Source organism: Crassostrea angulata, chromosome 3, assembly GCF_025612915.1.
Source record: "Crassostrea angulata isolate pt1a10 chromosome 3, ASM2561291v2, whole genome shotgun sequence".
NCBI classification, from domain to species: Eukaryota; Metazoa; Mollusca; class Bivalvia; order Ostreida; family Ostreidae; genus Magallana; species Magallana angulata.
The window spans coordinates 18138977-18154065 of record NC_069113.1 but is presented as its reverse complement, the minus strand read 5'-3'; the positions used below and the strand labels follow the sequence as shown (position 1 = coordinate 18154065).

Here is a 15089-nt window from a genome sequence, read left to right as displayed (position 1 = left end):
TAGATAAATGAAACAGCCAATTAAATCATCTTCTTTGGGAATTTAAGTCTGACATCACCATGATTATTTCGTGTAGTCCGTGACTTTTCTTAGGTCACTTAAAAGTTTCGACCAATCTATGTACGGGGCGTGTAAATTTCAGTCCTGCCAGTAAGATACATGGGAAATCATACTAGTACTTGGTGGATGAAAATATTTTGTTTTTAGCTATTATCCTACCGTTTCTTCACGAATCTGATCGAGAGTTCCAAGCGTCATATCAAACAAAGTGGTAAAAAGGAACAGTTCTTATAGCTGTGTGTATTTTTTCTAAAAAATATAACTGTCGTAAAGAATATGTTAAATATTGTTACATGTAACCTTTGCATGTTTTGAAGACTGTAAATTCATCATCCTGTATTGACTGCGTATTTATGAATGAAAATATAGAAGTTTTCATAGTAAAAGTAAAAAGTAAAAGTAAAATTGACCAGCACAAGTAAGTGAACAAAATTATTATATAATGGCTTCAATGCGTCCCCAGACTCTGCTCATTACAGGCGCCGACTCCCCCCATTTATACTCCTACACTAAATAACCGTAATAGGAAACGTTAAAAAAATAGGGAAGTTATTTAATGCTTATCTTTCCTCATTTCTATTAGAGTATGGGAGATATAATGGTCAATACAGAATATTTTTGTCAGACTTTGTTCATAACTACGTAAATCATCGCATAGACAAGGAAGACGATGGTTTTAAAAATTTTTGATTCTAAAATAGCTCTCAAAAATGGATTTATAAACGTTTAAAATTATTTCCTAGTAAATCGTACAAGTAACTCTGTTGCTTGTTAAATTTTAAAAGCCGAGACCAATCTCGTTATTTTTGATATAAAGTCATTTAGACTTAAAAGTAAGTCGTAGATTTTAAAAAAAAATGATAGATTCCGTAAAATAGAGGCAACATTATGTCATTCTTTCAGGTTCCAATTACTATGGCAGAGCGAATAGAAACGTCCAACATTCTCTGGCAGGAACAGGCAGAAGTTGAAGCCCGAAAAAGTGAGTTAGTGTACATTATTATAGATATTCATGTGTTTTATACATCTTTTAACCTGTGATTTATATAAAGACAGAAGTTAAAAAATTATTGGGGTTTTTTTTTATCCATTCATTCCTTGTGCACAAATTAATGTATTAACATATTTTTTTCAACATTTTATTGCCCATCTCATTTTTAAGATAAGTTATCTTTGAATCTCTCTCTCTCTCTCTCTCTCTCTCTCTCTCTCTCTCTCACACACACACACACACACACACAGATAAGTTCTGAATGTTTTTTACAACTATTATGATCTTTTTAAACAGAATCTTTAAACAATGTTCACTTTTCAGATCGCGATTTGCGTTGTCAACATGGCAGTGGTCCATCTAATATCTTCATTTTGGATATATCTTCAAGTATTGGGGATGAAGGTGTTCGGCAAATGAAGGAGGCCTTTACTACTATCATTGATGGTGGATATTAAGTTTCAATTTTAAACTAATTCAAATGAAACAAATACCAGATGTGTAATTTCCTCTTTTTTTCTTCACATTCAGAGTATTCAAAACATCCAGACATTGACGAGAACGTAGCAGTCATAATTTGTGGACGAGAAACCAAGTTTCTACGTTACTTTTCTAACCAATATGAAGATATCAAAAGTTGCCTAGGTAGGTGTTCCTCCTCAGTTAGCTTATTTTTATTTACGTAAAGAAAACACAAAATTGGAACTTTAAGGGGCATGGTCACGATTTTATTCAAATGCAATTTTCTGTCTTTATTATTTACAATGCTTTAGGAATGCATTTCTAAATGCAATTTGAGATTCAGTCGTAGAGTTATAAGAGTTATAAGCAAAATACAGGGCTCACAATTCTCTGTCATGTAAACAAGACTTGTGCCCTGTTTTTGTTTACATAGGTTTAATATACCAGTAAAACGTCTTTATCATGCTGATTTGTCTATCTTCTTATTCATTTTGAGCATAAATAAACAGTTTAAAACATTCATTTTAGGTCTAAAACTGGACTTTTTAATGTAACATTAAAAATGTAAACAAAAGCTTTGTTTACGTAGCAAAGAATTGTAAGCTCTGTAACTCGCTTATAGCTGAACAAATGACACTCAAATTTTAGTTGCTTATTAAACAAGCCTTACTGAAGCATTGTAAACATTAAAATAAGAAAAATAATTTGTGATAAAAATCGTGACCATGCCCCTTTAGATATGCTGTTTATGGTTGGCTTTGAATACTACAGTTCATCTGTGTTAAGGAAGCTGGTTTGTCAACAAACTGCTCATCAGATTTACCTTAGATGTTCATCAGATTTACATTAGATGATCATCAGATTTACCTTAGATGTTCATCAGATTTACCTTAGATTTTTCAAAATGATTTTTTACATCTTCTTTCAGATCCTTCTATCTTAAAAATATTTATATAATCTAAAAATAACAACAACCATAAAATTCACCTTAAAAACGAGACTTTGTTTTAAAATCCTACAATACCTTGGCTAGTAAACATCTCAATTCAAACCTTACTTTGTAGATGATATTGAGTTTGGAGGACCGTCACCTCTTACTGCAGCATTCCTGTTATCTCTTGGAGGTCTGCGTAATGATGCTAGTAAGTGAATTTCAATATCCAAATGTCTTTTAAGATAAAAAAATTTTCTCGTGATCATTACATACAAATCAAACAAAATTCAAAGTAAAGTTAAAGATCTATCTTTAATCAAAAATTATCTCCGTATTAGAGAATTATAATTTTCTTCATTTTTACGTGCAATTAGAATAATATATATGTCCTTTACTAGTTTTTAATCTAAAGTTAACGATTATTGCCTGAGGAATAATTTATCATGCCACAATTTTTAACTTAAGACTGAAAATTAGTGAAGACCATATACTTTTTATCACTGTTTTATCCTTTCTTACAGTGCAATCAAAAGCGATTTATAAAGATACAAAGAGCTCTTCTTTGACCTGTTCCATCCTTTTATTTGTAGGAAATCTTAAATGTAACAAAATAGTTCGACAATATTCGCTGCAAAATTCTGTTCTATTCTGTTGAATTTTTACATTTCGGCGAAAGGTATTCCTGATTATTGAAATATATTTTTTCAGCTTATTGTTTAAAATCCAAACTTGAATCTTCTTTGAACTTTATTCAGGTAACATTTGCTGGATGGCAAACTTTCACTTTCACCAAAGATTAATTCTTATTTCTGATGGAAGACCAACAGATTTTACCATTATTTCTGCTGATGACACTCCTGTAATGGAAACGGATGAGGTTTCGATTTGAGTTTTTATTTCTAGCCTTTACGTCCATAGTTTCTTTGATATTCAGTATTTGTAGATCAGGTTAAATCTATAGAGAATACTACGTCATTGTTATAATAAATAAATAATAAATAAAATGTTAATTAATTGAACATTTATTGAGTTAAATAACTTACGTGTGATTCTCTTTTGCCAAAAAACAGATTATTTAGTGTATCATTCGAATGTTAATAAATCTATGGGCTATAGTAATAGTATGGGTAATAGATAAGTGCTGTGATAAGCACTGGCTAAATCTTACTAAATGTTCAGCACAAATATTTTATGAACGAGTAAGTTCATTATTGGCCCCCATTCGTTTTAGCTAACCTGTAACTTTATCACATTTTCGACTTCTTCTTCAGAACTTTTTTATCTGAATGGTTGCGTGATACGATATACTGTTTAATAGCTTTTTAATCATGATATAAATTTTTGGCAGGCTAAAGGTCATTTGCTACAAATTACGGAAAAAATAGGTAGAGTTCATCCAATATTCTGTATTCCGATTGGAAGCAATCCTAATTTGGTACTTATCTTTTTATGCTTGTTTAAAATTTCTTCAGTTATTGTTATATAATTGCTTGTTTGTTATTCTTGAATTTTTAAATATAATTATAGATTATGTTTTCATTCTCTTTTAGACAATATTGGAATTTATCAGTGGGCAGTCAAAAGGAGGAAAAATTATTCGTTACCATGATGCAATGCAATTGGGAAAATGTTCCTATAATCTGGTAATAACATTTTAAAATCACCAATGTACCGGTATATTTAAAAACGTGAAAATCGTTGTTGTTTTTCAAAAGATCTACATGTAATTCAAAAAAGTATTATTATTCAACCTCATGTTGTTTGCATTTAATGATAACCAAAAATAAATTATGTTTGTCCTAATTACAGCCTATTGAAGAAATTATTGTTGAAGGAGGCTGAATGGTTTTCAAATTATCAATTAGATCTACCTTTCAAATTTAGACCTGATTTTGGCATAAAGTGTTTAGAGTTCATATATATATATATATATATATATATATATATATATATATATATATATATATATATATATATATATATATATATATATATATTTATATATATATATATATATATATATATATATATATATATATATATATATATATATATATATAGTGCCTTTCAGTTTCTAAGTTATAAACCAATATTTGGTTTATACATTTTGATTATGCGGCATCGAGAATAACTTTTTAACAAGATGATCGAAACGTCACCTTGTGACGTAATAAATTATTGGCTGTGAAAGGGAAAATTATCATCGATAAAGGTATACGTTAAAGAAAATTAACTATTGCCCTGTGAAATATTTTGGCTGATACATTTCTCACATACTCTTATGATATTTTTCATGCTCCTGAGTTCAGAAATATTATTCTGTGTAAAAACATTTTTTTAAAACCACGGTACTACCTGTAACAAGAGGCCCGAGGACCACATTGTTCAAACGAATTATATGACTGCAGTAAATAAGTTATTCCTTTTAAAAATTAAAAGAATGAATCTACTCTAAATATGTACATGAGACGGCTTGCGTGGCCATACAAAAAGTTGTAGCGGTATAGATCTTTATCAAAGTAACATTCCCTCCCTATCAGTATGTTAGACTTTGCACACATCCTTCAAGGTGACAAAATGTGATCAGAAAAGCTTAAAACTTTTTTTCTTTTATGTTTTAACAGAGAGCTGCTTCTGTGATGTTGCAAACGATGAAAAATGATTGCCACGACAAAGAACGTATTGTAACGTCGCTTGCCCTTCATGTTCCTTACACTGCGTTCACTGAAAAAGACAAGGTGCAATCTTATGCAAGTTAACAGTCATGCAATATGTATTCAGTTAACAAAAGGATCGTTGGATTCGTAATTCTACTGTTTTGTTCCATTACAAGTAAATCTGTAGATATTTTATCAGTCCTCCTTTTCGTCTCTCGCACCTTTTTAGTAATTCAATGATTGTTTTAAAAGTTGCAACGAATAACATTTTATAAAAAATATTTATTTCAATACATTCAGGAAGACATCTTTGAAATGTGCACCAGAAAGACATTATTTTGTTCATATGTTGAGCAAAAAGTAGAGTCCGGCGAAGAAACAGACTTGTTAATAGAAAGAAATCCTATAATGCCTTGTTTAGGATCAAGGGTTAGGCGTGGGCGGGACTGGAAGTGGGATAATCAGGACAATATGGGACCTGGTACAGTAATAGGGCATCATATAAAAGGTCAAGTAATATAATAAGTATAAAAATACAATAATACTCTGGATTATTCTTCGCTTCGTTAAGGTTACATTATTTTCACGTATAGTAGTATTTGATGATTATCTAAATAACAGATGGGTGGTTACACGTGGAATGGGATACAAGTGCGATCAGTAGTTACAGGTATGGATATTCCCGTGCAGAGTTGAATAAATATGACGTCAGAGTGTGCCATGAACCAAGAATTTTGGAGAACGAAATGATTGCCACGGGCTGTCTTGTCACTAGAGGTAACTAGAAAAAAGTGGATGAAAAGTAATAATAGAATTTGTTTCTTCATTGATTTTTGTTGCTAGCAATACAATTGATACTATTTCACTAATTCCCTCTATTTTTCGTTACTGCTTCAATTGTTTTCCTATATATTGATTTCTTTTTCCAAATGGTGTTCATGGCTTTTCTCTCTTTGTCATTTTCCTTCAATCCTTTCCAATACCCTTGCTGTTATAAACGTCTCTATTTATATATCCAATGATCCTTTTATTACTTCCACTAATTTTAACGTTGCACTGTTTAATTTTCCAAGACATCTCCCATCATCTCATGATACTTCAAATCTTACTTCCTGTCGCCCTATTAGTTCAAAGTGTTCGTTGCAGTATATAGAAAAAATGAATGTCACTTAAGCGTGGTAATATTTTATTCTACAAACGCTGCTGATCACATGTATGTGACATATGGTACTTTAGAATGTCTTATTTATAGTTTGGAATTTCCAATCAAGGAAGTTACCGCTTTTTATTTCAAGTCCTTGTCTTATTCTAATATTTTGCAGAGAGTTTTGCAGTTTCAGCCTCAGTTTAACATATTGTAAAAATAAATGATTTGTTTCACACCCTGTTTTTCCATAAGGAACTCCCAAATGATGGTATTATATGTCAACTGGCTTCACGCAGTACTATATAATAGTACCCGATGGCATTTTACCTACGTAACTATGCAGCTACTGTTTGTTCAGTTATCGTCGTGCAAGCTATGGTTTACTAGTAATATATCACCTCAATCTTTTGTTGGTTTAAATTAATTAGTTGTGTTTTCATCGGCTCGATTTTGAAATCATAACATTTTTAATCAGTGACATTTTTTTAGTTTTTGAACAACAAACGATTTTAAGAATATTTTTATTAAACAAACAACAAACCCATACCATTGACTAGAAATGATGTGCTGTGATGTGATGTGAAAAGCATGGGAATTTTCAGTGCAAAATAAGAGTGGGGGTACTAACGTACATATTAAAGTTATTTGTATGTTTTTAGGAACAGACTGGGAATGGGACGACCAAGATGGCGGTGCTGGAAATATTGGATCGGTGATTTCAGTTCAAAGCACCGGAATTGTCTTCGTACGTTTGCTGACAAATTAATGTCTGTGTAGATTAAGAAATCAGTATCCATTTTTCTTGTTACTTGTTGAAAAGTGAAAATACACTCTATGTAGTCAAAATCATACGTTTGTCTTTCAAACTCGGTTGTTCTTTTTTTTCTTTAGGTTCGTTGGCGAAATGGCTTTATAAGTCAATATAGATTTGGATGTCATGGAAAATTTGACCTTACGATTTGGTTTGTATTTGGCTTCTTAGATTCTTTATTTTAATAACTAAGTCGGTCTAAAAAACATATATATATTTAAACATCTCAAAATTACATCGTGACAAACAAATTATAAGAAAATATGGCAGTTGTCTTTGTTAAGTCACTATTTCAGAGCTTTTTAACACGATACCCATTAATATAATACATCAACTTAAATTTTACCACTTTATATATACACAACTACCTTTCCTTTGTCCTTAGTATTGGCAATATACTTGGTGTACAACTAGATAGTATGGTATTAGCAAGCAGAATCCCGGGAATTTTTTGTATTACACTAAAACTGTTCATAAATCTACACAGTGATCCATTCTCAGAAGAGTCCATCGATTATCTCAAAGAGCAAGTACGCAACGCTGCCCTTAATTACCCAAACGGAGATCAAGAAAGTTTCAGTGAGGGTATAAACTTCCGTAATAAGATAAACTTCTTTTTTCAAATACCATTAAAGCAATACATGTTTCAAGACACCCTGAACATTTTAAAGATAATAGTAATATCCTTTAAAATGAGTGCTTTGAAATAAAATATTGGATATAATTCAAAATTTAAAGCTAGCGTTTTTGGAATTTTTCTTTACCAGGTTATTTAAGAGAGCTCGATGCCATTTTTAGGCTACTTTTATCTCCTTGAGAAAAAAGTTCTGTATAAAAAATATAAGAAAACGTTCAAATTGTAAAACTGAATTGTATAGTTTTTTTCTTTAATAAATAGTTTTAAGCCCAAAAATAATTTCTAAAAATTTAAGGTAGTGATCTGATGGTTAATTTGTTGGCCACATAGCTTTCTTCGTGGCCAAACAATCATATCTAAATTTTAAATCAGATCTGATGGGTAATGTTGACCACCGGGCAATCTATTTTACGGGCTTTTTTATAATACAAATGTTTATTTTTATCTGCCTTGTTACATGCAGGTGATGCATTGGGTTTACCTAGTAACAGACCAGCAATATCAGAAAAGGCACAAAGTGTTGATACGTTAACTAAACCAATATTACACGTTGTCAAAGGAAAGTACTTTAAGAATAGCGAGGGGGTTGACAAAATAACACCAGAAAATCGAAGAGGTAGACCAATGAATCAATGGTTCTGGAAAGATGACAAAGGGAAATGGAATCCATATTCGATAGAAATGAATGACAGAATAAACGAATGTTACAAACGTGACCCAAAGTCAACTGTTGTTGTCACGGTCCAGGATCAGTCGTAAGTAAACGTCTATGTAACTGATTGATGCATGTGTATACAAAATAGAATACATTTAACGTTCAGTGTCAATTTAAAGTAGATGCATTGGTGGATATTTGAGTTTTTATTTACTCTTACAAAAAATACAAAAAAGCAACATTTGCAATTTATATGAGTACATGCAATTATCACACGATGCAAATTTAAAGCATCGCACAATTCATCAAAATCTATACTACTATATTAAGATAATAGACTCGAATTTTTGGGCTTTAATATCGAGCAATCGGAAGAGTACTGTCTTTTGGTTTATGTATTTTAAACATCATTGGTACTTGAAGATTACCAATTTGTTTTTATTTTTTCTTAATCAAGCTTCGCTAATTAATAATCAACGAAAATTCCTTTTAAAAATCCGGAAATCATCTGGATTTTTTAGGATTTTACAATCTTGCGCATGCGCATTACATTCACGCTAGATCACGAAAGGCCCTTTAGTTTATGTTTCCACAATATCACATTTGCAGGGATAAACTCAGAAACGATATTACAAAAACGGGTATATTTTCATTGAAAATTTGTCATGTATATATTCTGTTCATCAAAGGATATACGGGAGATATTTAATATGAAAATTTCCGAGAGTTCCGAACATCAACATGATGTGTAAATTCGAAGCGAGTAAAAACGTCGATGAAAAAGTGTTGTATATGAATTAAATTTTAGATATAAGAGGTATTTACAGCTTCAAAATGGTTTGTTATGAATAATTTGACTGTTATTTTCAATGCAGCTGCATTAATTTTCTCCAAAATCGTGTAGGAGCGATTCTGCAATTTTTTGCAACATTACGGGTATATGGGATGCATTTTAACTGTCGTAAAGGCCTGTCCCGAGACACAGCTAGATTATTCTAACTAAGCAGAGTGTAGTAATATAAATGTCAATACGGTGTGTCGATGTATATGTTTTGTAAATGTCCGATATCATATGCAATGTCAACCCGTGTTCGCACGGGTCAAAGTCTAGTTATAAATAACCAGAACTGAATTCGAACTCTTAAAAAAATTATAACAAATTTATTGTAATATAAATTATTCTAAAAGTTAAAGTTTGCTTCTCTGTGACCGTTTTTTTACGAAATGATTTATATAGTTACAGGGTTGTGATGTCCAAGAGTTTGCATATTAACTTGACAACTAAGGAAGAGTCGGAGGTGAAATTGGTGAAAAACGGAGCAAATCTGTGACTTGTCAGAGAAGTGACAGTGGCCGTCAAGAGTGCTATGAACGTCAAACCTGTTCTATTCTAATGTCAAAAATCCTACACAGTTGTTCTTATATTGTGTTCCTAACATTGGTCGACTTTGGTCGGTTGTGTTGTCAAATAAAAGAGAGATCATTTATTAGAATAAAATGTTGTTGTTGTCGGGGAGTTTCTGGTGGGGAATTTTTTTTTTTTTTTTTTTTTTTTTTTTTTGGTTGCTTTTTGGGTTTTTTTGGGGGGGAGGGGGGTGTTGTTAGCTAGTTAAGTTTTACAGACCCTTTTCGCAAAACGTTGGTCCAAAGATGAAATTAAAGGCACCAGGTAATTTATCAGTTTTAAAATAGAATTTCGGTTTTGAAGTAAAAACTGGGTATAAACGTGCAGTTCGTAATTAAGTGAAGAAATTTCAAACTTAATTAGGCCTGCAACAAGTAATTCCAGTCACATAAAGTTGTACAAAGATGTTGGGGGTAGATTTACATTCATTTCATTTAGCGAACAAACTCACGGTCGGTCTCGCTGCTCTTATAGTACTAGTATAAGCTGATAAGAGAGGACCGAGCGGTAAGAGCTAGAAGCGAGATCGACCCTGGGTTACCGACGATGAAACACGCCACCACTTGTAAAAGTGGGATTCTACTTGAATTTCGAGAAATAAAGGGTATACTAGAGTGAAAGATAAATGCAATGAATGAAAGTACATGTATGAACCAGGATTTTATTTTTAAAGTTATATATGTTCATACCCAGTATCTATGTTAAATTTCATCATAGAACTGATAAAGGTCATTCCTTTCATTCGATCTATAACTGTGATTTGGTCGTTTATATATCACATGTAGTTATTGTATAAATTGAAAATATGTGTTGTATGCCATTTAAACTTGCAAAAGGTTTGGTGGCTTTCAAAATCATTTCGAGTAATTTTCCGGAAATATACGAAATATTGAAAAGGCTTTAATTTTAGTCTACACAATAGCATATCCTATATGAATTTTGCAAATTACACTGGACTCGACACATGTTTTTGTTCGATTTTGGTCCATTTTCTTTAAAGACTTTGCTGTTCTTAATTATTAAAAGTAGCCCTTATATTTTAAACTAATTTCTGATTTGATATAAATGTTAAAATGACTCGATTTGCGCGTGCTTCTGATGGAAACAGGAAAAGACCACTGGATGCGTCGGAGTGGAATGAGCTAAAGAAGGACGACAAAAAAAGCAAGAAAGAAAAGATAAAAACAAAAAAGTTACAGAAAAGTCCAAAGAAAAACAAAAGTGGCAAAGCTGTTAAACAGAAAGTTGAACAGACTGAGGATGTGGCGCATCATAGTAAGGTTTCTGGTGAACAAAGTGATAAACCAACAAGTTTGGAGTCGCGTCTGAGAAATCTTTCACAAAAGAAAACGACAGAGTTACAGTTACAAGAGGCTTACAAGAAAGTCAAAAGAAGCGAAGATAGAAGGGTGAAAAGAATTCAGAAGAAACAAGATGAATTGGTATACATGTCTCAATTTATGTAAACTCACTGAATATATTATTGCAATCAGGAAGTAAATACTTAATAAGTTTGGAAACAAGACTTGTATTTTTTGGTCACTTTGAATAGTACTGAACATTTTGAGAATCATTGTAGGTATGCTACAATTGTCGAGGATCAGGTCACCTAATGTCTGATTGTCCAGAGGCGAAAAGGGACATTGAGCAAGGAACTGGTATATGTTTCAAGTGTGGATCAACAGAACACTCAGCGTCCAGATGTTCTGTGAAGTTACCACCAGGTTTGAACATTTTTTTAACCTAAAGAGAAAATAAAAAACATTAAAATGAAATTCAAATGAAATTAAAGTTATTAGTCATTTATTTACAATAAAATTACTAATGCTGCATGGTCCAATTTATTATCAAATTTTGTTTATGATTTTAAACGATTGCTATGCTGAGTATGTGTAAAATAAAAGAGATTGCGGGATATAGTATTCTTGGTTTATTAAGCCATTTTTTAATGAGAAAATGATGTATAAAATTTGTTTACAAAATCAACTTTACATAAAAGGGTACATGCTATTTCCCCTTATCAAAGTTTGCCCAACATATTTTAAAATCTCTTTATTATTTTCAAACAGTTTTGGACTAAATCAAATTATAACAAAAAATGGTGCTTGTGATTTTATATTTTCATGATTTGATACAAAACAGTGGAATCATGGAATTAAGTACCTAAGTGAAACGAGGAATTTACAGTTATTTCACTTAATACTGGTATATATCATTTAAAAATCTTTAATTTAAAGCTGCTTAGTCCGATTTTTTCGTTATTACAGTATCAATTTTTTTTCTAAACAAATTATTTATCTTAAAAAGTTAAGGACTTTCTCCTATTTACACCAGCGGAATCAGTCTCCTTTCAAAGTTAGAAATATTCAAAGTAAATAAAATTATTTCTTTTTGGGCAAACGAAAAAACAAACCAAAATGCATCACGGGAATGTTTAGAAAAGGAAACTGTTTGGTTTTGTCCCCCGAACAATTGGGGTTATTCAACCTGCATGCTATGCATCGATTGTAAAGAAAGCAAACTTCAGAAATATTAGCGAACAAAACGTACACATGTTTATTTGTAATTTGCCTGATCATTTCGAACTTTATTTAAAGCGATGTCAAAGACGTAATAAAACCATACCCGTCTCGTCATCAGGGGTGATATTTAACATGAGGCGTATTAACGTGGTACCCTTTTATGTCGTTTGTTTTGTTAGCAAATTGTGTACATATTTTTCTTCATTGAAATTTGGCTTAATTGACTGGGAAAACTACTGCAATGTCTTACAATTATACATATACTTAGCATAACCATCGTTTAAAAGCGTGCATGAAATTTGATATAAAATCGATTAAAATAATCTATTTATAAATAAGTTTTCCTTGGTTCAAGGGTAAAGCAATGTTTTGTTCTGACACGAAAGAACCATTTACCCGACTTCACAAAAACTTTTGAAAATATATTGCAATACAAAAATGTATACTGAGTACATATATTCCAAAGAATAAGTCACCATCTTTAACTGTTCACCTTCATTTTTCATTTCCTTTATTTTTATGATTCTATCATCCCCTGCAATTTCATGTTAGGGTTACACGGTACATTTAAAATGCTTCAAGCCACCCTCACAATAGTTAAAACCCTCTGCTGTAATATCTGCATTATTTTGGTAGTTCTATCAGATTTACAGTGGTATGGGACACCTTTCGATATTAATGTGGATAAAAGAACGCACTTCCATTGTTTTTGAATTTTCAAATTTTACAATATTTAACTAAAAATTAAGTTTTAAAAAATTTTGGAAAGTTAAAAATTATAAAAGCCCCAGAGGAATTCGAATTCATGACCTATGAATTTGTACTTATCACTCTAACCAATTGCTCTACATTGTTTGGTAACAATTTTTGGGGGGAACAATTTTTTTTTGGGGGGGGGGGGGGGGGGGGGGGGGAGAAAGTTATACTTAATCTTATTGTTTATTTGATTGGAAATATGTCACATTATGGAGGTGTCCCATACCACCTTGAAATGTTCTTTGTATTATTGAATTTCAGGTAAATTCCCCTATGCCAAATGTTTCATTTGTGGAGAAACTGGTCATCTTTCAAAGCAATGTCCTGATAATCCAAAAGGACTTTATCCTATGGGTAAGAAAAGTTCATCAAAGTATTCATAAAATATGTATTACATAGCCTATTTAATAAAGCAAATTGATGAATTTGTTTAAAGGCAGATTAAGAATTGTAGATAATTGAATGGATGTGATCATAACATGAGCTGAAAAAATCATATTTTTTTTCCAAATATACCGGTAATATTTACAAAGCTTATCAATATTAAACTTTTATATATTGTTCAACCAGAATGTCATTTGTTGAGTTACAAGCACTATACAAAGCTCAGAATTCTTTAATACAAAGCTTAGCTGTGCTGTGTTTTTGTTTAAATAGAATTTTAATTCAAAATAGAGAAAGCAACTGTAATAATGATGGATAGTTTATATATAGAGTGGTCAGTTTGTAAATTTTGAGGTGCGTGAATTTTAATCAAATTTTTTTTTTTTTTTCATTTAGGGGGATGTTGCAAGATCTGTGAATCTGTTGAACATTATCAAAGAGACTGTCCAGAGCTCCAAAGTCAACAAGGTTTGAATATTTGTTTAGATTTCTTTAGTGCATACATTTTATTGCATCAATTTGTCAGTCTATTCAACTGAAGTAGACTAACACTTTTTAAATATATACCGGTACAAATAATTTTGAGCTATTCTTATAAATCATACTACATTGTAATAGATAAAATATAAAAAATATTAATTTTGCTTAAGTTTGGAATTTATAAAGAATATCATTCCTGTGACCCCAAATGCACTTGTAATCTTAATAATAGTCAAATCCACTAGTTGACTGAAAGTTTCACAATATATAGCACAACACGTGTACACAACAGTTTAAACATTTTCAAAATTTACATATTATATGAACAAAATTAACTGCAGGTAGCAATAAGAATACTGATCATAGGGAAATATTCACCCATGTTTTATTTTCGCCTCATTTGGCCTCGTTGTTAGAAGGCAAATTTAAGACTGAGCAAATTCCACTGTCTCAAATTATCTCTCTTTAAACACAACAGTGTATTGGCGAATTCATGACGATTCAAAACTGTTTGCAAGTGTAGAAGGGCAAAAATTACTCAGGGCAAAAATAACCCTGTACGAATTTCAACATAAAGTTAAAGTAGAATTAATTGCGAAACATATACATGTACTGTATGCTTAAAATTGATTGGTAACAGTAAACTATAGTGTGTGTGTATACTTTCAGATGTCATTAATACATTATGTATATTGATTTATTTTAACAGGAGTGAAAAGCTATTGCTTACCAACTATGACTGCCCATTCTAGTGTAGATGCTGAGGTTGATTTTGAGGAAGCAAAGCTAAAGCCTGTTGTTAAAAAGAAACAAGGACCCAAAACTGTTGTATTCTAATAAACTGTGCAAGAAAGAAAGTGTTCATTATGCATCAGCTTATAAAGTTGTTGTGAGCAGACGCCACATTCAAATTCCTGCTAATGTGGAATTCATTTCAAAATTATTTTACATAAAAAACAGATTGACTTAAAAAAAAATTGTTTTTGCAACAAGTATAAGAGCAAGCTAGAAATTGGGGTTTTCAATTTTTTTCAAACATTGGCTCCTATTAAACAATTGCATTTGATTAAAGACATAGGGCCTTTAAGTGTCATGTGGCCCATTTAAGCAATATCACCCCGCTTTAATGCAAGAGTGTAGCGTTTTAAGCAGGTATCAGTGTGATGATGATTATCTCAAAAGACTATG

General features: G+C 31.5%; 2 protein-coding genes across 5 annotated transcripts; both read left to right on the top strand.

Moving 5' to 3' along the window:
- The first annotated feature begins 693 nt into the window (after window positions 1–693).
- LOC128176137 (uncharacterized) lies at window positions 694–9834 on the top strand. 4 transcript variants are annotated; one of them, XM_052842219.1, is made up of 16 exons: window positions 694–733; window positions 964–1042; window positions 1376–1498; window positions 1583–1696; window positions 2578–2655; window positions 3203–3324; window positions 3796–3882; window positions 3998–4090; window positions 5072–5185; window positions 5405–5612; window positions 5726–5881; window positions 6911–6996; window positions 7143–7213; window positions 7550–7647; window positions 8163–8454; window positions 9592–9834. In XM_052842219.1, exons 1-16 carry the CDS (start codon window positions 731–733, stop codon window positions 9683–9685), a joined length of 1818 nt encoding a protein of 605 aa, XP_052698179.1. In that variant the 5' UTR covers window positions 694–730; the 3' UTR covers window positions 9686–9834. The 4 variants fall into 4 exon arrangements, with proteins under 4 accessions (XP_052698179.1, XP_052698177.1, XP_052698178.1 ...); XM_052842217.1 differs by having other exon boundaries at window positions 706–1042; window positions 7550–7641; XM_052842218.1 differs by having other exon boundaries at window positions 706–1042; window positions 9598–9834.
- An 858-nt stretch (window positions 9835–10692) lies between these two features.
- LOC128176231 (zinc finger CCHC domain-containing protein 9-like) lies at window positions 10693–14754 on the top strand. Its single transcript, XM_052842406.1, has 5 exons — window positions 10693–11201; window positions 11339–11483; window positions 13299–13391; window positions 13818–13889; window positions 14611–14754. Exons 1-5 carry the CDS (start codon window positions 10833–10835, stop codon window positions 14736–14738), a joined length of 807 nt encoding a protein of 268 aa, XP_052698366.1. The 5' UTR covers window positions 10693–10832; the 3' UTR covers window positions 14739–14754.
- The last annotated feature ends 335 nt before the right edge of the window (window positions 14755–15089 follow it).

Bases quoted from the DNA above. Each gene is read 5' to 3' on its own strand.
- LOC128176137 (XM_052842216.1), top strand. From the start codon at position 949: ATGTCATTCTTTCAGGTTCCAATTACTATGGCAGAGCGAATAGAAACG. The intron at 6,997-7,142 runs GTACGTTTGCTG...TTTTTTCTTTAG, and splicing joins AAAGCACCGGAATTGTCTTC to GTTCGTTGGCGAAATGGCTT. The intron at 8,455-9,591 runs GTAAGTAAACGT...TGATTTATATAG, and splicing joins GTCACGGTCCAGGATCAGTC to TTACAGGGTTGTGATGTCCA.
- LOC128176231 (XM_052842406.1), top strand. From the start codon at position 10,833: ATGACTCGATTTGCGCGTGCTTCTGATGGAAACAGGAAAAGACCACTG. The intron at 11,202-11,338 runs GTATACATGTCT...GAATCATTGTAG, and splicing joins AGAAGAAACAAGATGAATTG to GTATGCTACAATTGTCGAGG. The intron at 13,392-13,817 runs GTAAGAAAAGTT...TTTTTCATTTAG, and splicing joins AAAAGGACTTTATCCTATGG to GGGGATGTTGCAAGATCTGT.